This window comes from Malaclemys terrapin, chromosome 16, assembly GCF_027887155.1.
Source record: "Malaclemys terrapin pileata isolate rMalTer1 chromosome 16, rMalTer1.hap1, whole genome shotgun sequence".
NCBI classification, from domain to species: Eukaryota; Metazoa; Chordata; order Testudines; family Emydidae; genus Malaclemys; species Malaclemys terrapin.
This window is the reverse complement of record NC_071520.1, coordinates 29,339,140-29,360,351: the sequence shown is the minus strand read 5'-3', so window position 1 is coordinate 29,360,351 and position 21,212 is coordinate 29,339,140. Positions and strand designations below refer to the sequence as shown.

The window sequence follows — 21,212 nt, the reverse complement described above, 5'->3', positions numbered from 1 at the left end:
CTTGATTGGGGAATGACATACCGGGCGAGAAGTATCTTCCTAACCCAAGCAGTTAATGGTTGGCATAATCCATGAAGCAGGAGGGTTTATAGCCTTTCTCATATATATCTTCCCCACTAGGCCAGTGGTCCCCAAACTTTTCAGGGTCATGCCCTCTCCTTACTCTTATCTGTGTCCCCCTCCCTCCCAGAGCTGGGGCCGTGAGCAGGGCTGCAGCCGGGTGGTGGGGTGGGGACAGGGACAGGAGTAAGCGGACTTAGGCTGGGGCCATAGTTGGGGGTGGGGCTGGTGGGCAGGACCCCGGGCGTGGGACAGAGCTGGGTGGCGCTTCCTCCCTACCCCCCATAGGAGCTGGCCTGGGCCCAGCCACGCCCCCCCAAATGTTCCTCCATGACCCCCTAGGCGGGCGTGCCCCACAGTTTGAGGATGTCTGCGCTAGGCTCAGTGATATCTTGAAGCAATGCGTTCCATAAGTTAATTGTGTTGCATATTTCCTTACTCTTCAAAATTTCTTTGTTTCATGGAATGTTCCCTTGTTCTTGTTTTAGGAGTGCCGTTTTTTACTTGTTTGTAACTCATTATTTTATATTCCTTTCATCATGACCGCTCTTGCACTTCTCCTGTCTCAACTAAACACTTCCAATGTCTTCAGTCTCTTCCTGTCAAAGTCTTGCCCATCTCTGGATCACTCCTACTTCAGCTATATCTTTTGAGATAGGGTGACCAGAATTAAGCACAATGTTCACGTGAAGTGTGTATCATACCATTGATTTACATATTCATATTATAATATTTTCACTATTCTCTGCCATTCCTTAAACATCAGAACATTTTATTTTCTGATTGCCACCGTTCACTGAGCAGAGGTTTTCACTGAGCTGTCCGCAAATGACTTCCACTAACATCCTTGCCGTTGTGTTCACTTTCAAAAGGGCTGATTTAAATTTTTTGTGTTTTGATGATTTCCATAAAACTACACTCTGTGCAATCCTGAGACACCAGGGAGGTGCCAGAGCCAGTAGAGAGAGAACCTCCTTCTCAGCTTAATTGCAACGTAACTATTAAATTCCTCACTTTAGTGTCTGGGTCTCTGCAAAGTGCTTTTAATGTGGTTTGACCTATTATGTAGGGTTAGACCAAACCCATGTTATAAAAAGTCTGTATAATCTTGAAAGTAAACAGCTTTTTTCCCTCAAATTTGTGTTTTCCTTTACGTTTTCTAAGTTTTCAATACATTTTATTTTATTTATTTTGTGATAACAGGTTTTTGGTTCTATTCAAGTGGCTATCCACAGTCTTACATGGACATTTGACATAATATACAGTGCAAAGGCTAAAGAACGTTAAATGTTGAGGTGAGATGGCTGACTTACCAATTGGATAAACCTTATCAGGGACCTTATTTATCAAGGCATCTGTCATGCCCTAGAATATCCCTCCTTTTAAAAGGAAGTGAAACATTTATTTCTTCTCCACAGCATCTCTACTTGTTGCTGTCAGTTGATAAGCAAAGCTTGTGTAAAATAACAAATCTTTTTGATTTGTGGCTTCTGCCATGGAGCATTATTTTTCTCTGATTCTGCAGAAGTCTGACTGGTTCAGGAGTAAACAGGTTTGAGTCCCAGCACCCGTGGAACATCTTACTAGCTTGGAGCAAACATGCCTCCCCCACCTTCTCGTGTATGGAAGGCCCACATTGATGATGCCAAGCTGACTCATCTAGGCCATGCTGGGAGAGCGTAGCTACGCCAACACAATGCGGAAAGCACCCAGAGGCTCAGATCCAGCATATTTGCAGCCTGCTACATTCAAAGGGGTGCACTGGCCTTTCTGCTTACACCAGCCTCTCTAAACCCTGGACCGTGATGGCTGCAGCCAGTATGGGGGTCTTTCTACCTGGCTTTGATGTGTCCTTGCCCAGTTGGGGATTGAGAATGGGTCTGTACTGCCGAAATCGAGATGTTCAGTTCTGATACTCTGAGTTAGTTTGTCACCATGAGAGAAGGTTTTCTGGGGTAGCTTGTATGTCTGTTTGCTTCGTTACCAGCATCAGAACTATTAATTGAAGTTCTCCACCAGCACAGCTAAACCAAACGCCTGCCCTGCACCAGCACAGCTAAACCAAACGCCTGCCCTGCACCAGCACAGCTAAACCAAACGCCTGCCCTGCACCAGCACAGCTAAACCAAACGCCTGCCCTGCACCAGCACAGCTAAACCAAACGCCTGCCCTGCACCAGCACAGCTAAACCAAACGCCTGCCCTGCACCAGCACAGCTAAACCAAACGCCTGCCCTGCAGCTCTTTTAGAATCGTGTCACTAGTTTGGCAAGTTCTTCAGATTTTTCAGCAGTTCTTTGCATGTGACAGGGATGTGCAAAGCTATGTGTGGAATATATACCGATTAATTACCTAAATATACTACACTCAAATTTTTGGCTAAAGCCAGGGCTGCCCGGGGGGGGCCCAAGTGGGGCAATTTGTCCCGGGCCCCACAAGGGCCCCCATGAGAATATAGTGTTCTATAATATTGCAACTTTTTTTTATGAAAGGGGCCCCCAAAATTGCTTTGCCCCAGGCCCCCTGAATCCTCTGGGCAGCCCTGGTTAAAGCACTTTGGTAAACAAATCTAAAATTGCTTATGAGTTTAAAACCTTATCATTGATGTTCTGTAAGCGGAGTATCCTATAAAATGCTTGAATTGCAGCAGTTTTATTTGCGTGGAGCACATTTTAATGCATTCAGGGCCAAACCAGAGCCCAGCTCCTAGCCAGACCATGAGTGGGAGCATGAAGAGGAGGAGTCAGCGGTTGAAGTAGCCTACATGGGATGGTGACGTGCCCTTCACTGGGGGGGAATGGGAGGATCAGTGAACCAGATCCTCTAGACCATCCACATGCTGCCATGTGAGGGGCTCCTTGAGCAAGTATACATCCCCATCCCTGCATGACTCCCCCACACTCTCATCCCCTGTCTACGGTCCTCTGTGATGGCCAGGATGGATTCCCCACCTGCTTCTGTAGAACCTCAGAAGTTGTTTTTGGCCCCTTCTGTGGGAGCTTCCTGTGGAGATACTCACAGGAGCTGAGCCCTAATGCTATTGGTGGCCAGTCCACACCCAGCACTTGAATCCTCTTCATACAGCACACATCTCTAAAGAAGTCTTAGGAGCTTTCCAACGAAACCCGTTTCATGGTTCCTCTTGGGTTTGAAGTGAAAGCGTCGCACTGGGGATGCACAGGCAGAGATTGGAGCTGCCTCCCCCCCTTCCTCGTGTGGCTGTGGAGGCTACACCGTATTCTCCCACTAGTATTAAGGTCCAAGCTGGTCATGCAATACCAATTGCATGTCTTGTGCCATAGGTGGGGGAGAGTTCAGGGGGATGCATCTGTTTTTAGCAGCACGGGGGGACGACTGAATGATTTTAAATACCTCTACCCTTCCTGAAATTACTTATTCAAATCCCAACAGGGTCAGCCCTTCATCCTTCCGAGGAGGAACAACTGAGTACCGCACACAGACTTTAAAAGCAGTGCCCCTCTGCATGAAGGTACCATGGAACTTGCAAGAGAAGGGGTTGCCCCCAAATTCCTTCTCCCGCACAGTTGTGCAGCAGGCTTTGCGTGTTGTCCTCCGCTCCCGACGCAGCTTCCTTTCAGTGGGGCTGCGTGCATGTGGATCGCGAAGCACTTCGGGATGAAAGGCAGGCGCTGCAGTGAAATAAAACGCTACTGTTAGTGAAGCGTGTTCAGCGCCCGCCTGCCCTTTGATTCTGGCTCGTGGCTCTTGTAAATCTGTCTGCGCCGGGGTGGCACCTGGAAATGCGAAAAGGATGGTGGTGGGGGTGAGCCGAGGGGATGGAGGAGGCACCAGGTGCTGAATAATTAGGAGCCGGGCTGGCTCAGTCCCAGCGCTCTCTAGTCTCATTACCATATGAAGTGCAAGCAAATGGCTTTTATATTTGCTCCCAAGGAATGTTTGCCGTATTTTTAAATAAAAATGGTCACAATGAGCCCGAAGTCCAGGCACAGAGCCCCCCACAATGTCCCCCGGGGGCGATATTTGATTATACTGCGTGATTTTGACACTGCCCTGGCAGATGAATGGCTCGTCCCTCCCCCCACCCCAGTGATGAGCGGCTTATTCTTCTTTGTGCTTCTCCTTGGCCCTGCCTCCGTTGCTGCATGTCACTGATATGTCTAACAGCAGCAGGCACTGCAGGGCTCCTGACAGTGGTTTTTACCATATATGGTCATTACAGCTCTTTGGGCTGTCAGACATCCCGAATAATTCCCACCCTTTGCTTTGATTGGCCACTTTGGGCTAGGACTGGAGGATGGTGGGATGGGGCCGTACTGTACAGAGCCAAGCCCTCTCTGAGACAAGTGTATGGGCTAGTTAACTCTTAGATTCCTGGATCTGATCACATGCCGAAGGGGTGACCGACAGCCCTGTTTCGTTTTTTGTGAGGTTTCTGCTGTTCGTAGACGAGTCTTCACATGTGACGAGCTCTTGGCAGCTCCTCTTGAAATGTAATCTGGACAGGGATTGGAAAGAAGGAGTGGAAATCAATACTGTTAAAACATCCCTGCTGGATCCTTGGCTCTCCCTACCCTTTTGAGGAAGGGAGGGATGTGGCTGATGCCTGGAATTGCAGCAAGCTCTGCTTGGAATTATAGTGTGCACTGCATCACTTAGCACTCTAATTACACTGAGCTGTTTTCAAACCCCACGTTTGTTCCTCAGATGCCTTTTTGGGGTGAATGGTGGTGCTGGCTCGAGTGGGAGCTGGGCTGGTGGTGTAACCCCTCTGTGGCGTCTGCCCCGCCTGGGTTGCTTTGCCAGCACAGTTCGGAGTGACAGTCTAACCGATGCAAAGAGGTTTTAAACCACGCTTTCCATTTTTATTTCGAACAGCTGGCTGGATGTGAAGTGGCTAGTGCTGTAGTCTCTGAGCCACGCAGCCCGGTGCTTGCAGCCAGTTTTGGGGGGAAGGGGGAGATTGTCATGAGGCCCCCTTTGGCAGCTACTGGGTGAGTGGGTGGAGGTCTACAGCTTGTCTTCATTCATGCGGTCTTCCCAGCAAAACAAATCCCGATGCTGGTTTAGGAGTAGGACTTGTGCAGCTGATTCTTTCCTTTCTGGCTAGCCGTTGAAATGCTTTGTCTGAGTTTCTTGGAATTTTTTGTGCATCCATATGTAGAGAATTCACCCTTTCCAGTGCTAGAGAGAGCCTGTTTTAGACCAGGGTTTGGTCTTTCAAAAGAGAAGCATCAAATGGAATTAACCACATACAGCTACATGCTTATAATACTAAGACTCCGATTTTTATACTGGCCATAGCCAGGAAATTATGGAACCAAACACCTTAGTTTCCCACTGCGTTGCATAGATGCTGTGTTGCCGACGCACAGCAGTGAGATGTGGTGCTGTAGGTTTTACCCACCAGGCAGACTGCTGAACAAAGCACCGCATGTTGTAGCTACCATGTCTTTAACCTTGGAACTTCCTTGCTTTTAAGAGTTAGTCCTTCATTTCCTTTGCCTCTCTTCCCAACACATCACTTGAGGTGTGTAGGAGAGGACACCTTAGATAAACGTCACTAAAGATCCCCATGAGTTAATCTCTAATTTTTAATCTTTCTTCCATGAAATCTAGCCAGACGTCATTGTCCAGAAATCTCTGTCCAAAGTCCGTGTGTGGCCCGAGCACCATGGGAGCGGATTTTTTGAGCTAATCCACATTTTAGCCTTAATCTACTGTCAGGGGTCGCTATTGAGCTTCATCAAGCCTTGTGCTGAACTGAGCATGCTGCAGCCACAGTAACTTCCGCTCCTGCTTGCTCCTCGCATGAACTGTTGGGCCAGATTTACAGCTACTTCTCCAGCAGAGCAAGGCAGGACAGTTTGTCTTCATTCATGGAATTAAGAACCAGGAAGGCAGAAAAGTGGGGAAGAAACACTCCTGTTCCCCCCCAATTGAGATCTTTGATGGGAATGGAACTGAGGTGTGCTGGGATTTTGTCTCGTTAACTTCCCGTTCCATTTGTTGGGTATTCGTTAGGAGTGCTTTCACAGCTCATTGCATAAGACCCCAGAGTCATTACTGTACCAAAGACCCTAACTCATTAAGGGTACATCTATACGGCAAAAAACAATCCCCAAACCAAAAAACACATGCAACCCTGCGGGAGTGAGTCTCGGACCCCAGATCAATGACTCAGGCTCCGGGGCTAAAAATAGCAGAGTAGATGTTCCTGCCTGCACTCTGAAACCTGGCTTGGAGGATGGGTCTCAGAGCCTGGGCTCCAGCCTGAGTGGGAATATCTACACCGCTATTTTGAGCCCTGCGAGCCCAAGTCACTTGACCCGGGCTCTGAGCCTTGCTGCTGTGGGGTTTTTGGCAGTCTTTCATAGGTACCACCATCTGTAGTTGTGTGATGATCAGCTGCTGTGGATGAAACATTGAACTTTGAACACAGGACTTGGTCTCGTCTCTTAACCACATTAGGGCAGAGGCCATGCTGCCTTCTGTTCCGTACAGTGCAATGTATTTATTTAGCTTTGTACAGAGGATTGGAGCTGAGCCGCACAGAGATCCACCTGCATCCATGGTTGCAGGCACTGGGCTGTGTGGGCTATGCCCGCCTAATCTTGACAGATGATCTCTGCTCTAGAAAAAGGGGGGAAGCTCCTATGTTTCCTGATAGACTGGGGGAAGTGACTTGAAAATATCTGGGTTTAACACATCCATGTACTCTAACGGTTAAGTCCACACATCCCCAGAGTAATTTGAGATAGAAAAAAATGTATCTCTTTACAAAAATCTTTGCAGTTTGCTTTTTAAAAAAAAAAAAAAAAAAAGAGCTGTGGCAAAAGGTTCCTCTTCTTTACTTAAACTGATCTTTCCTAAGGCGGCTGCCTACAGCTGAAATCATGTAGAGTAAGGTCTTTGAGAGGGGGGATGATGCCTGTTACTTGTGCATGTGACTGAGGCCTTACTCGGTCCCATTTGTCTAAACCTTTTTGTCCTTTGTGTGTTTGCCTTCTTATTACTGTGTTTCTAAACTGGCAGCATTTCCACCGAAACCCTGAACCTACTATTACAAATAACATAAGGTGCTTGCACACCCAAGAAATGCTGATAATCTGTCATGTTACTGTGTTTTATTAAACTGTCTGTACTGAGCTATCTTGATTATCACTTCAAAAGTTTTTTTTCTCTTACTTAATTGGCCTCTCAGAGTTGGTAAGGCAACTCTCACCTGTTCATGCTCTCTGTATGTGTGTATATATATTTCCTCAATATATGTTTCACTCTATATGCATCCGAAGAAGTGGGTTGTAGCCCACGAAAGCTTATGCTCTAATAAATTTGTTAGTCTCTAAGGTGCCACAAGTACTCCTGTTCTTTTTGTGTCTCATGATTCAGCCATGGTGTGTGTGTGAGAGAGAGGGAGAGAGAGTGTGAGTGTGAGAATGCATCAAGTGTTTCTGCTCTGGCCGAGATTCAGTGAACCCTTCCAGCTGTTTAGATGGAGTGGTGATGGAAGGACATGAATTAAAATGGGCTATGACTTATTTAAGTTATGCTGCCATTGAGGGGCTGTCAACACTTAATCTTATCCATGAAAATGTCTCGGTTTTTTAGGTTAAAATTTGGCATGCGAGATTGAAGCCCGGGAGGAGGGCTTTTCCCTCATTTTTGATAAACCTCTGTCTAGCTATGTGCCTTTGTGTTTTAGTGGGAAGAGACCAGAATTAAAGATTTTTTTTTTTCATCCACTTATTGGAGAAACTCAGGCGACTTTAAAATAGTTGGCAAGACTGTCTCACTTGCATTCAGGCAGCAGTCAGGTTGAAAGCAACTACCGACGCTAGATTATTTCAGAGTCTTAAAGTCTGAGGAACAAATGGAAATACACTGAAGGAGCTGCTCCTGGCAGTTTATGGGCACGTTGGCATGAAGGGGGACTGGCATGGTTAACTGGCACTGCTGAGAGTCAGTACATGGATACTTGCCCAACCTGGAATTATCACCTGCAGATCAGATTCTTCTGTCTCTGCCCTGCCCTCTCATATGTATTTATAGCAATGCTGGGAAAAGTGAAATCTTGAAAATCCTGGTCCAGCACTTCAGCCATTTAAAATTTCTGGTATAAGCAAACTGCAAATCCAGATTGAAAACTAGTTTTACAGAACTGGTTAGAATTTGATACTTTTTTGTGATCTGTCCAAATGTATCCTGTTCTTTCATAGAAATCATAGAATATCAGGGTTGGAAGGAACCTCAGGAGGTCATCTAGTCCAACCCCCTCCTGCTCAAAGCAGGACCAATCCCCAGACAGATTTTTGACTCAGATCCCTAAATGGCTCCCTCAAGGATTAAACTCACAACCTTGGGTTTAGCAGGCCAATGCTCAAACCACTAAGCTATCCCTCCCCGTAGCCCTGTCCTTCCTTGTCTGCTTTTTTAACAGCCCTATATTGGTCCAACCTGGGTAGCAGACAAGTAGGGTTGGATATGGCTCCCACTGGAGCATGTGAACACCACTTAATGGTCACCTGGATGGGGTTGCTCGATTGGCTTTCTCCTATAATGCTTCCAGCCAAGTTAAGAGCTCAGACGGAGTTTGGGCATGTTGCCCAAAGCCTAGTGGTCTATGTTGACTCCGAGAATGTTTTTCTGCCCAAACTCTAGATGATAAATTCAGTGATCACTTCAAAGTATTTTCGAGGTCTCCTTGTAGCAGCAGAATGGGCTTTAGAACCCCAGTCTCTTGACCCCTGCAGGACAACACTTCTTCCTCTTGCGTGAGTTTGTTTCTAAACTCCATTGAACCCCTTTTGGTGGGATAGGGGAGGGTGCAAATTTAAACAGCTGAGAGGTTTAATTCTGGAAAGTTGTGCAGGGTTTTTCTCCAGAATGCTGGAGTAGCAATCAGATGTTCGGTACCTGAACTGGAGCAGCCATGCTGAACACCGTTCATTGCAACGGGAATTAGCCCTTTGTTTTGTTTAAAAAGTCAGCGTGTGTGAGCAGCTGATTGCTACCGCTAATTTTGTGGAGGATTCTGGGGATTAGCATAGATTTTCCAGTGCAAAGCGTCTCTCGGAACTATTTTAGTTGTAGAGTCCATTGTAACCAGCCCTTATCTCTCTCTCCTTTTCTGGTCAGCTATAAGCACATGGCACAAACAATGAAGTCATCCCACTGCTTCATTTCTAGTCTCCCTGCGGGCATGAAATAAACCTTGTTACTGCTGCAAACTACACACTCCTGAAACTCTCCAGAGTACCTTGAGCACTAATACCAAATCTGCTGGGGCACAAGAATAACATGGCTTTAAAGCTCTGCATCTCATTCAGATTGATTGTTCAGAGTGGATTTGTTTTGCGAGAAACGTTCCTGTCCATTGCTGCAGCCCTTCCTCTTTGTCTGTATATCGACTTAGATTTAGACACTTCAGAGCACATACCTAGATCTCTAAAGTACCATGCACAGCTGTAGAAATAAGTAATGATCAGCCGAGCTGGAGCAGAGCATTGTATGTGGATTTCTGGAAGATGTAAGGAAAATCCAACTGCAATATTTAGCTATGAATGCTTTAAAGGTTTCACTAGCTTGGTTGTCACTGTGACACACAGTACAGTGGGCCTTTCGGGAGTCACAGTCCTCATTATGAGGATTAGCCATGGATGCCTTGGTTGGTTGGCTGGATGACTAATAGCCATTTGTCATGGTCAGGAATGAGCAATACACTTTCATTAAATCCTGCCATATTTTTTTTTTATTCTAACAGCCTCTTATGTGACCATCTGGCATGGCTATGGATGGGTGTTCGGTGGCCACAGCAGTTCACGTTAAGTTTCAGCGATAAACTCAGTCTCACAAACCTAGAACTTATTGTACGGAGAGTAGAAATAAAGTCCTGTCCCACTCTGAGCAGTGCATCTCTGAAGTAAAAAAGTTCGTGGTCAATTAGCATTTCAAACCCAGCCTTTGTGATCTGATTTCCTTCTCCAAACCCCTTCCTCAGCATGCAGATAGTGGAATCGCTTTCACTTGTGCAATCTGATGCTGCTTCCCTGTTTTCAGCTGTGATCTTACTAAGCACAACACAAAATCAGAGGAAGCAGCTGTTCTCTGCACATATTTTTACTGTAATCCATGAACGGTTTCCTCTGACCAACTGCCCTTTCCTGGCAGAGAATCAGTTGTAAGAGACATTCAAATGCTTTAATAACACTGTCACTTTTAGCAACTATTTTTCCTTGCTGCTTATCCATTTCTTCTGGACTTAATCACAGAAGTTTCTTGCCCATCTCTTTCAGGAACTTTGTTTTGGAAGGCATGAAACAGCTAGATGACTTTATTTGGTAAAGTTAACCTACTGCCTGCTAAAGGACTTGACTACTGAGCATGCAGCTCTTAGCCTAAACCATCCAGCCTGCTAAAATCTTAATCTTTTAATTCGCCTTTCTGGATTGGCTTCATTATGTACTAAATTTAAAACTACATCCATTGAACTATCATAAATTGTTACCGTGATGTATTGCTCATCCTAAATGGTAATGGATTATGAAAAGGATTTAATTTCTCGTAGTTGTACTGAGTTAATATTAAGCTGTGTATCAACACTTGAGACTTACTGTAAATCCTTAACTAATTAAAAGATTACATTTAAAAAAACCTGCTAGGATTATGGCTGGTTGAAAACCCACCAGTTTGGCATAGAAGATGCAAACTTTGTACAGTAACTCCTCGCTTAACGTTGTAGTTGTTCCTGAAAGTTCTTGCATCTGAAGTGAGGTTCTTACCCACGAAAGCTTATGCTCCCAATACTTCTGTTAGTCTCAAAGGTGCCACAGGACCCTCTGTTGCTTACCACAAAGGAAGTATCCTGTTCTCTAGCTGGGGAGACGAGGAACAAGAATTGACATTTTCAAAGCAGAGCTGGAATTAGAACTAGGGAGCTCCTGACTTCCAGGCTGCACTTTACTCCACTAGATGCAATATCCTGCTGTCTCCCCCTTTTATTTTTGGAACACTCCAGAAGAGCAGTTCAGCAGAAAGGGGATTCTCAAAGCGGTGACTCCCGCGTCATTAAACTGGACCAAAACCCCAAACTCTTTCAATGCACCTTTCCACCCAAGTGATCCCAGAGTGCTTGAGACTCCTACAAAGCTAGGCTTCTCCTATTGCTGGAATGGGGCCCCCAAGGGAAGAGGCAGCCAAGAGCATTTTGCACCAGCAACCTTACAAAACTGGTTTAGAGAGTCAGCGAAGGCTCAGTATCCAGTTGAAAGTAGAGGGAAAGTCCTGACTCCTAACAAGGTTAAGCTTGGTAGCCTGGATTTGTTCTAAAGCCCCTATCCTTGTGAATGGTGCCCAGTGATCTCAAACAGTGAAGCTCTCCTCTGAAGGTGCCTCTTTCCCACTCACCCTGAACCATGCTGGGGCACTGGCTCGGTGCTGAGTCAGAGGGACCAATGAAAGTGTTCCCAATACTAATATGGCCGTTCCTGAGTTTTCTTTAGACGGCTCCGGTCAAGCAGTAACCGTGTTTGTTCATGCTTAGCTTTTGTGACCTGCCTGCCTCTGTCCAGTGCGTTATAGCTATAAAGGAGATGTTGTGGATCTAGCTCTGAAGGATTTTGGCCTTTTGACAGCACTGCTGAGTCCATTCTTGAGGGTAATCCTTTCAAATCTAAAATAATTTTTAAAATGTCACACTAAAGAGAACGTATCTGTAAGCATTGGTGAGCACTGCTCTTCCTCTTTGACTAGGGTTTTAGGAGAATCTCCTGGTTTCCTAGGTGCTGTTCTTGTTCCTGACCACAATTCAATAACTCCTCCACCGGTGATCAGACCTCTTCTTTCATCTTAACCGTACTGTTGGACACCAGGGCAGTATTTCGTTCAGTCAACCATTATGTCCATTTACGTTGTCTTGCTTAGTTATTTTTATTTGTGCTTTTGGGAGAGCATTCTGTGTGGGCCGGAGTCAGTGACTGTATTATCCTTTCAGTCTAGTGATGGCTCAGTTACTCATGGCAGCAGCAGGGTCTTCTCCTTAAATGTAAAAATTCAGTGATCTGTGGCCATTTGTGCTGCTGAGATAAGTTTCCTTTTTTGTGTCTGCTAGAACATCTAATGTAACTGTGCAGTGTGAAGCCTGCGGCCCTGTGTTATATACGTGGGTGGCATGGTACGCAGTCACTTGCTTGTATTGTGGGAATGCTGGTCACCTGCACTTTTGCAAATAAAAACACTGCACATCACTTGCCATGTAGCTCTCCTAGCATCTCCCTCCACACTTGTTAATAATACGTAATCATTTCTCCCCTCCAGTTTGTGGCGAACAGCCCTTATTTGTTACTTCCTAGTCTCCGCTTTTTCCATCTTTATTCTCCTGCTTGAAGTGATAAGTGTTTCTGCCGTAGTATTAATCACCCGGACGGCTTCCATAAAGGAAAGGGGTATGGATTATAAATCGTAGAGAGACATTACTGTTCACCTGTAACAAAGTAACATTTCTGCAGACTTTTGACTGACCTCTTTGCTGTATAACTCAGTTATTTTCTCAACTCAGTTCGAACACTTAAAGTGCAGCTCTACTCTGAAAAGTGACTAAAAATATCCCTTTCTTACTGTCCTGATCATTGGGTTGCTGACGGGTGCCTCTGGCTGGCAAAGTCAATGGGGTCCCACAGTGCGCATGAACAGTGGTCTTTCTTCTCAATACTAAACTATACCAGAGAGTCTGTCTGCATTTTAAGGGGGCGGGGACTGCTGGCTCCCGCTCCCACATCCTTTCAGAGGAGCCCCAGATTCACTGGGGAGGGCTGGAGTACCAAATGCAAAACATCAATGGGTAGCCGTGTTAGTCTGGATCCACTGTATCCAGATGTGCCTGAAGAAGTGGGTTTTTTTACCCACGAAAGCTTATGCCCAAATAAAAATGCAAAACAGCTTGCAGTGGGGCTTGCTGGGGCTAATCTGTGTGGCTGGTAGACTGGAGTCTGCCCCCTCCTTGTAGGGGCATGGCATTGGTGAGTGCTCTTCTTGAGGGCAGTTTCCCTGAAGCTCTTCAGGGGTTCCTCTTGGGAGCTGCTGTCCATGCTCTTCCAGAGCCAACTGACTTGAATTGATCTTCCTGCTTTTAAACCCCTATTGCGCCCCTTGCATGATTGACAGGGCTGGAGGGGCGGAGTCAGCCTGGCTCACAGTAGCTCCTTAATCACTTTGTCACCATGTGTGGCGTCACACTTACCAAGAACAGCTACTCCCCTGTATTCTGGGTTATATCTAGTCACTTAAGTGATAAGAATGAGTTTTGCTACAATTTATTTGTTACATTCTCTTAGCTGCAGCATGGTTAAGATGGCTTTTTTTTCCTCCTTGTTTCCTGGGTTCCAGTTACAGAACCAGTCAGTTCCATCTCTTAATCCTCACTGAAGACCATGGGTTTGCACAGGTGTTGCTGAGATGATAATCTGAAGACCGCGGAGTTTGGCAGGAATCAGTGGCCTATTCTGGCTTCGAGTTCTGTTGTGGCTATGAGTAGCCAAAAAAGAGAGAGTCCATTTTGATTCTCAGAGCTCAGGTTGTTTGTTTGCAAGGCTGGGAATAAAAAAAAAATCTGTATTTGTAAATGGAGCACATTTAATTCACAAGTCATTGGCAGACGATAAATATGGAGACCCATCATGTCATTTTTAATGTACTCTGAAATGACGACAGCTTATTGAGCTAATGGTACTACAAGATAGCTAGTTTCAAAAATGAGCTGCGTTTTAGATAATGAGAAGCATACAGTACAGCCATTTAGTAGGATAAGCTTGTAACACACTCCCCTGTTTGATTGCAGACTTGGTGTTCAGGCTCTTTCTTGATCATACAGACAGGAAAAGTTCTATAGTTTAAGTCATTTGTTCAAACTGATATTTTTCTCCCAATAAGAATCTTGATGATGTTTGTTAAAAACCCAAATCTAGACTGGCAAGTGCTCCCTTTTCTCAGTCTGTAACTAACCATTGTAGCGCTCTCTTTTGCTAAGAAAATTAATTATAAGCCTTTCCTAGGAATAGCCATTTATTCATTTCCATGTTGCAGACAGTACCTTACATGACCATCTATTCCTTTTGATTTAGCTCTTTAGTTGGATTTAATTTGTGGCATGTCTTTTAAAACATGCTCAGTTTTGAAATATTAGACTGCGATTTTTTTTAAAGCTGATTTATTTTAAATCAGTTCATTGTTTTAACCTATTTATACGATTTACCTTGTTGCATGCAAAAAGGCATAAGTAGATTTTAGAGTTTCTGGTTTATTATTTGCATTTTAATTTTAAAAGGTTTCAGAAGCAACTGAGGCATTGAGACAGAACACCATTGTTTGTTGAGCCTGAATTTAACTTTTTAAGGAAAAGCTTGTGCCTTGTTTTTATAACTCCCTTGACTTGTACTCCCTTAGGCAGGGCCAGCTCCAGGCACCAGCCGAGCAAGCTTGTGCTTGGGGCGGCAGATTCGAAGGGGTGGCTTCCCTCCAATCCTTTTTTGCTTCGCCGCTCCGGCCACCCCGCAGGTGTGGTTTTTTTTGTTTTTTTTTGTTTTTTTTTCTTTTTGGTTTGCTGCTCTGGCCGCCTTGTAGGGGTAGGGAGCGGCGGTGCGGAGGAGGGGAGTGCCCTGCTGGGAGCGGGCTGCGTGCTTCGTCTGCCCCAGCACTGTACCAGATCTGCAGCAAGCTTGGCAGGGCAGCCCGAGTCCTTCCCTGCCCGCCGACCGGAGCGGTGCGGAGCCCTCCCAGCAGGCAGCGCGGTGGGAGGAGCCGCATGGCGAGCGCCCTGCTGAAGGAAGCCCTGGCGGCCCCCCTCCCCTCTCCCCCCTCTCCCCTGCTAGCCAGGGCGCGCACTCCGCTGCCCGGGGCACGTCTGCAGCGCAGGGAGTTCCCCTGCACCATAGCTCCGGCTGCCCTGCATGGTGGTTTTTTGTTTTTTGTTTTTGCTTTGCCGCTCCGGCTGCCCTGCAGGGGTTTTTTTTTTTTTTTCTTCGCTTGGGGTGGCAAAAAAGCCAGAGCCGGCCCTGCCCTTAGGATCTACATCTTGTTTTATTCTTGACAAATACATCTTAATGTCAGTAGTCCCCGAAAGCTAATGTCCAGCCCCTTTGCAAATCCTTATATGTAGAGAACTTTGAATTGAATAATCAGCTCCATGGGAATTCGCAACAGTCATGTGAAAGCTGCTCACGCCCTAGAGTCAGGAAACCACCAAACAGTAGAATTGAGACTCAAATTGCAGCTTTTTATATGTAAAGAAACTAGAATCTGGTCAGGCGCTTCGCTGACCCCCTTCTTATAGGTTGTAACCTTGCAAAAAGAAAGGACACTGTCAGCTTGAAATCTAGTCCGCTTTAAAGAGTGAGTTGAAGACCGTTTCAGGTCCTGCACCTGTCCAAAGCCTCCTTCCAATCTTTACCGTTTTTAGTCACATTTCCCTATCTTAAAAAATATTGATTTACTTGGTTTTGTTTGAAAGACCCAAAAGAACAAAAGAAATGGTGAGAATGACTTAATATAAAATGTTCCTTTTTTAATTTTCACTTACAGCCAGCTCAAGTGGTGTTTGCACCAATAGTAGGTAATAAGATTATCAGACAATAGAGCGATGTCAAAGCTGCCAGGGTCCTTTTGTTGTAGTACCAGTGAACAATTTGAGTAATTGAAAGAGCCATAAATTACTAGAATTCTGTCTTCTCAAATTCAGATGAACACCAGGCAGTAGCTAATTTTCTTGTAAGATTTATCCTTAAAATTGGCTTGATTTAGCAAGTGCTCTAGAGATTTGCTAACCTCTTGATAGAAATGTGAATAATTTTTGTTGCAGATAAGTGTGGAAATTGTTTTTATAGTGAATCTTGGTCCCAGTCCAGAGGGATCCGCATCACAAATGGCACTAACTGATGGTCTTGTCAGTCAGCAGTTTGGGCAAGGATTGAATGGGCTATGCAGACAGAACTCTCACCGTAGATAAACTCCTTCCAGTAGCAGGCAAAGGTGTCTCCTGGAGGGTAGGTTGGTGTATCTATGGGAAGTCTGCATGGCTGACTTTTCTTTTCTCGAAATAGAGGGGTACACTCTGCACATCTGTCAGGTGTTTTCCACAAAAACGAAAGTCACGAAAGGTGACAACAGTCAAGCTGTGATGAAGTTCCAATGTCCAGAACACCCCTTTGATATCGCTCTTTTCTCGGGTATCTGTAACTGTTGCCAGTCTCCACACACAAATTTAGGGTGGCAAAATGAGAACCTTTCAACTCTCCTTGCTATGTGGGGAACCCAACTAAGCAGGCGCCACCACTCCATAATCCCGCACATTCAGGAGAACTTGTGGGTCTAACTTCCTTTGCCAGAAGTATCTCCCAGTAACACCCGTTGGAGCTGGGCTGGCAAAGCAGTCAAGCTGCTGAGAGAAGAAAGCCTCCATGTTTGCTGCAGGTCTGTGTATGTACATGTCTCAACGTCAGAAATTGTCAGCATATTGATACGTCTGGGGCAGTGCTGCATGAAAGTCTCACACACACACACACACACACACACACACACACACACACACACACACACAATCAAGACTTATGAAATGGTTGTGTTTGGAGGAGATAGTGGAGTAGAGTGTGGGACATGTTCTTTTACCCTGTGAAATGCCACGTGTGTTGCTTGGTTTGGTCTGCACATTACAGCTCTCCCTCTTTCTCCCTTTAGACAGGCAGAATTGACAAGTCGTACCCAACAGTATGTGGTCACACAGGACCGGTGCTTGACATAGACTGGAGTCCCCATAATGATCAGGTCATTGCCAGTGGTTCTGAGGACTGCACTGTCATGGTAAGTTTAATGAAAAGTATATTTAAAAGCCTGAGACCTGGTTTCTATTTAGAAATTTTCACTTCTGTTTGATCTTCAAATAAAATTAGTTTAGAAAAGTATTGGGTGAGCTTTTATGGTACTGATGCTTCATTGACTTCAGAAATAATTCCACTAGAGAGGCTATTCCAGCTTAAGAGTTGACCATGGAGGTGACACTCTGCTTCCAAAGACAGGTAAGTGTCTCCTGTAACAGCACTCCGCTCTCAGCACCCGCCGAAAGCCTCATCTTGCAATCTGCTGAAGGCCTCCTCTTCCATTGACTTCGGTGATAGTAGTGGTCACTCTGTACTTGCGGGATCTGGCCCTGGCTAAGCAATGACACTAGTGTATCTGGAGGAGCCAATTAAACAAATTGGAATTAATAGGAGGGTGTTTAACAGCCCCATCGGTACTGCACGACAGGATGGATGAAGTCACCAAGGAACTGAGTCCCCCTTTGGGGATATCACTGCTCTATTGTAGTTAAGTGAGACACCTGAAGGTTATAAATGGAAGTATGAGACAGCAGGTCAGATAACTTATCAGCGTTCATAACAATACTGTGTTTTTTATATATGATGGTCACCCAATTATTACTGGGAAGAAACCTGTAAATCTAATCCCTGTGTGAAAACACAGTTAGATTACAGGATTTTGAACTTCGACAGTTGTCCATTTGACATCGCATTGTTCAAGAAAATCAAAGACCAAAAATCCTAGAGGAACCTTCTCTTTGTTTGAAAACTACATGGAAACTTTTTCATATTAGTCATATTAATAATTTCCCTGTCAGGGATGGTCTAGGTTTACTTGATGACTTCTCGACGTCCTTTCCAGCTCTTCATTTAGAAGAGTCTGTGTTGGAAAAAGAACATCAGTGGCAAAGACCAGCCTAAGTCCCTCCTCTGATCACTGATATTTATTAGGATGTGGTGCTAAAAGACCAAGGCCGGCTCCAGGCACCAGCCGACCAAGTACGTGCTTGGGGCGGCACCTTGGAGCGGGGCGGCGCTAGGATTTTTATTTATTTTATTTTATTTTGGTTTGGCGGCGCGGCGCTCGGAGGGGGGCGGGGGCGTGGCGCGGCGCTCGGAGGGGGGCGGGGGCGTGGCGCGGTGCTCGGAGGGGGGCGGGGGCGTGGCGCGGCGCTCGGAGGGGGGCGGGGGCGTGGCGCGGCGCTTGGAGGGGGGCGGGGGCGTGGCGCTTGGAGGGGGCGGGGGCGTGGCGCTTGGAGGGGGCGGGGCTTCGGGTGGCATGGCGCTTGGAGGGGGCGGGAATTTCGGCGGCGCTGGGGGCGGGGCGGGTTCAGCTGTGCGTCGCTCACGGGGGAGAGGGGGTACTGTGGGGTGGCGCTCTTCTTTTTTGGCTGGGACGGCAAAAAAGTTAGAGCCGGCCCTGTAAAAGACTCCCTGCAAGTCAGCCATGTGGCAAATGAAGCCCATCTAGATCATATTGGCATGTGAATAATCACACGGAATGACATATCTCCTTTTTAATACTGAGACTGTAAACTCTACAGAGCAGGGCCCATCCTTTATTCTGTGTTTGTATAGTGCTGATTACAATGAACCTCAATCTAACTGAGATCTGAGGAAATGCTATCCTGCAATGCGGATCTACTGTTTTCTAGTAAGTTACCTTCATTTTCCTGCTCTCTGACAGAAGAATGAGATGAGCAGTTCCCATCCTTTCCTCTCTGAATTGCTTTCAGAGAGACTTCCTTTAAAGTGCTGTGCTATGCAGATATGTTGGATGTTTCCTTTGAAGAATGATTCTCTTGTGCCAGCAAATGAGGAACTACTTAAATATTCATGCTTAGGAACCTTGTGAATGACTGTAATGTACTGCAGGTTTTGTATTCAGCTGGAAAATGTTTATTATGGAAGGGCTTATAGAAGATATCAAATGGCTCTTCTCAGATGGGAGGAATTAATTCTGGCATAAGCGAGCAGCCTTTTAAATAAGGTGAACTGGTAGTTTGTTTTCATGCACTGGCCCATAGAAGTTGATTTGGTAAATAATTGTATTAAATTATTGACCATTGAATGTGTTAAAAATTAAACCAGAGCTCTTGCTGTAACTAGAGGCAACAGGTAGCTTTGCTGGAAGCACCACGCTAGAAATAATGCCGATGACCCACAAGTATAGTTCTGTTAGTGTTTTTGTGACCTTTAATTAATTACCATAGTATCCAAGCCCCTCAACCAATGAATTAATCACTCAGCTCCTGTGGTGATGGGCATAGTACAAGAATCTAAATAGGACAGTTACCCTCTTACCCCCCTCCCCCCATGAAGTAGGGAAATAGTCTCCTCATGTCACAGATGGGGAAATTGAGGCACAGAAAGACATAGTGATCTCCCCAAGGTGATGCAATCATTGGCAGAGCTGGGGCTTAGAACCCAGGCCTCCTGATTCGCTCCTTTACTTCAACTACCATATATAACAATTTCTCCCAATCTATCACCCCTGAAATGTTTGTGGTAATAAATCTGTCACTTCTAGAAACTGACTCACTGAGTTTCTGTTGGGGACGTGAGAAAATAGCCAGTTATTGATACTCTTTAAGGGTATAAGGGAAAGCAACCACTGAAAAATGGTGGAACTATCCTTATTCTCACGTGTGCTTTTAGTGCAAGAAACCTCTCTTCTGCTGTTCTTCTGAAAAGCAAACTTCCTGGTGCTGCTTCACTTTCTGTATTGAAAGCTGATGCAGAAATGCCAATTTAGGAAATGCAACTGCTGATAGAAAATTCAACAGATGTCAAAGCAATGACTCTCGCAACATTTTAAGCTTTCCTTTGTGCGCCTCATTCTGGGCGATTGTCCCATGTCTCAATGTGTCTCATGTCTGGCCCTTTCGCAGGCTAAATCCTGTGTCCAAACTGGAAGCGACTTAACTTGCCCCACATCTGATTTCATCCCACACAGAAGAGACACTCCGCCCTGCACTGGAATGAGTTGGCCAGTTCACTCTGGAGCATAGTCTGACCTTTTGCTTTCCCTGTGTTTTGCAATACCAAGCAGGATTCTTGCAATAAGGATTACAGTGCTCTACAACTGCTGTGAAATGCATGTGGCTTTTCTCCCCCCCCCCGCCCCGCATAGTTCTCCCAGTTTCAGCATTTGTTTTCTGTAGTTTTTTAATTTTTCACTGGTATTTTCTGTGGGTAACCCCTGTTTACACCTGATACTGGAGCTCTCCAGACCAGTAGCAAATGATTTTCTAAAATTCACCAAGGAATTTGTTCCCCCTTAAAAATGCAAACCAAACTAGAGGTGTGGTGGGGTTTCTAATGCTCATGTTGCTGCTGGAACTCCAGGCAAGAACTTCGTGATGGGTGCAATTGGGCCAAATAATCCACCATCTGTGCATTCTCCCTCACACAACCAATGGATGCGTTGCATGCAAATCAGCTGCAGAGAAGGGTTAGTGAGTGGTTGAGTTAATTCTGATATCACAGTGGTCTGGGACGCTTGGAACGGCATAGATACATGCCTTGCTGCGGCTGTACGTGCGTGGGTGTAATTTGTAAAGTAAAAATGGCCAAGAACTTAAAAATTGGATGTTAACAGACTGTGAAATCCTGTGATTGAACCCCATGATATTCTGAACAAAAAGAGCTCTCTGCCATGCTTGTAGCTGTTTCCATTGTGTCACACGGACACAACGGACATTTTAGGCTTCAGAGTGACACACAGTGATGTTCTGGGAATCCTATTATATAGATAACGTGATCCTCTAACACAGTGGTCTAGCTGCTGCTCTTGTTGAAATCAGTGGCAAAACTCCTGTTGACTTCAAAATGAATAGGATGGGAGCCAGTCTTTGCAGAGTGAACGGGTATGTATGCAGTTTTGTAACCTGGTCAAACACGGTGGTTACTAACAAAAGCCATGTTTAAATACCATTGTTGCTGCTAGCACCGTTTCAGTGGTGGAATGAACCAGATAAAGGAGAAAACAAGATTTAAACACTCCATGAGTAATTCAAGTTACTATCAAGGCTTGAATGTTTAACCTGGCAAACAGTTATACCTAGCTCGCAGTGACTGATGGCAAAGCAAGGATGTTCAGTGATCTTTACAGGGCAGATACAGCATTCACAAAGCTGCATCAGTGAAAATCAATTTGGGGTTATTTTGAGGTAAGCTGATTTGCTTTGAGCATCTGTGTGTCTCAAAGTTGTGGGTGTTGGTTTGTTTGGGTTTGGTTTTTTTTGTTAGTGTCCATGCTCTGTTGGAGTGGAGAAATTGGGATTAGTGCTAAAATCTACACTGGCCCCACTGTGTGCATCTACCACCC

General features: G+C 45.5%; 1 protein-coding gene across 3 annotated transcripts in view; it reads left to right on the top strand.

The window, feature by feature from the left end:
• CORO1C (coronin 1C) overlaps nucleotides 1-21,212 on the top strand; it is a 71,509-nt gene that overhangs the window by 33,952 nt on the left and 16,345 nt on the right. For all 3 annotated transcript variants that reach the window (XM_054006179.1, XM_054006178.1, XM_054006180.1), the window contains exon 3: nucleotides 16,764-16,886. In XM_054006179.1, the coding sequence (XP_053862154.1) occupies nucleotides 16,764-16,886 (123 nt within the window). The remainder of the gene's footprint in view (nucleotides 1-16,763; nucleotides 16,887-21,212) is intronic.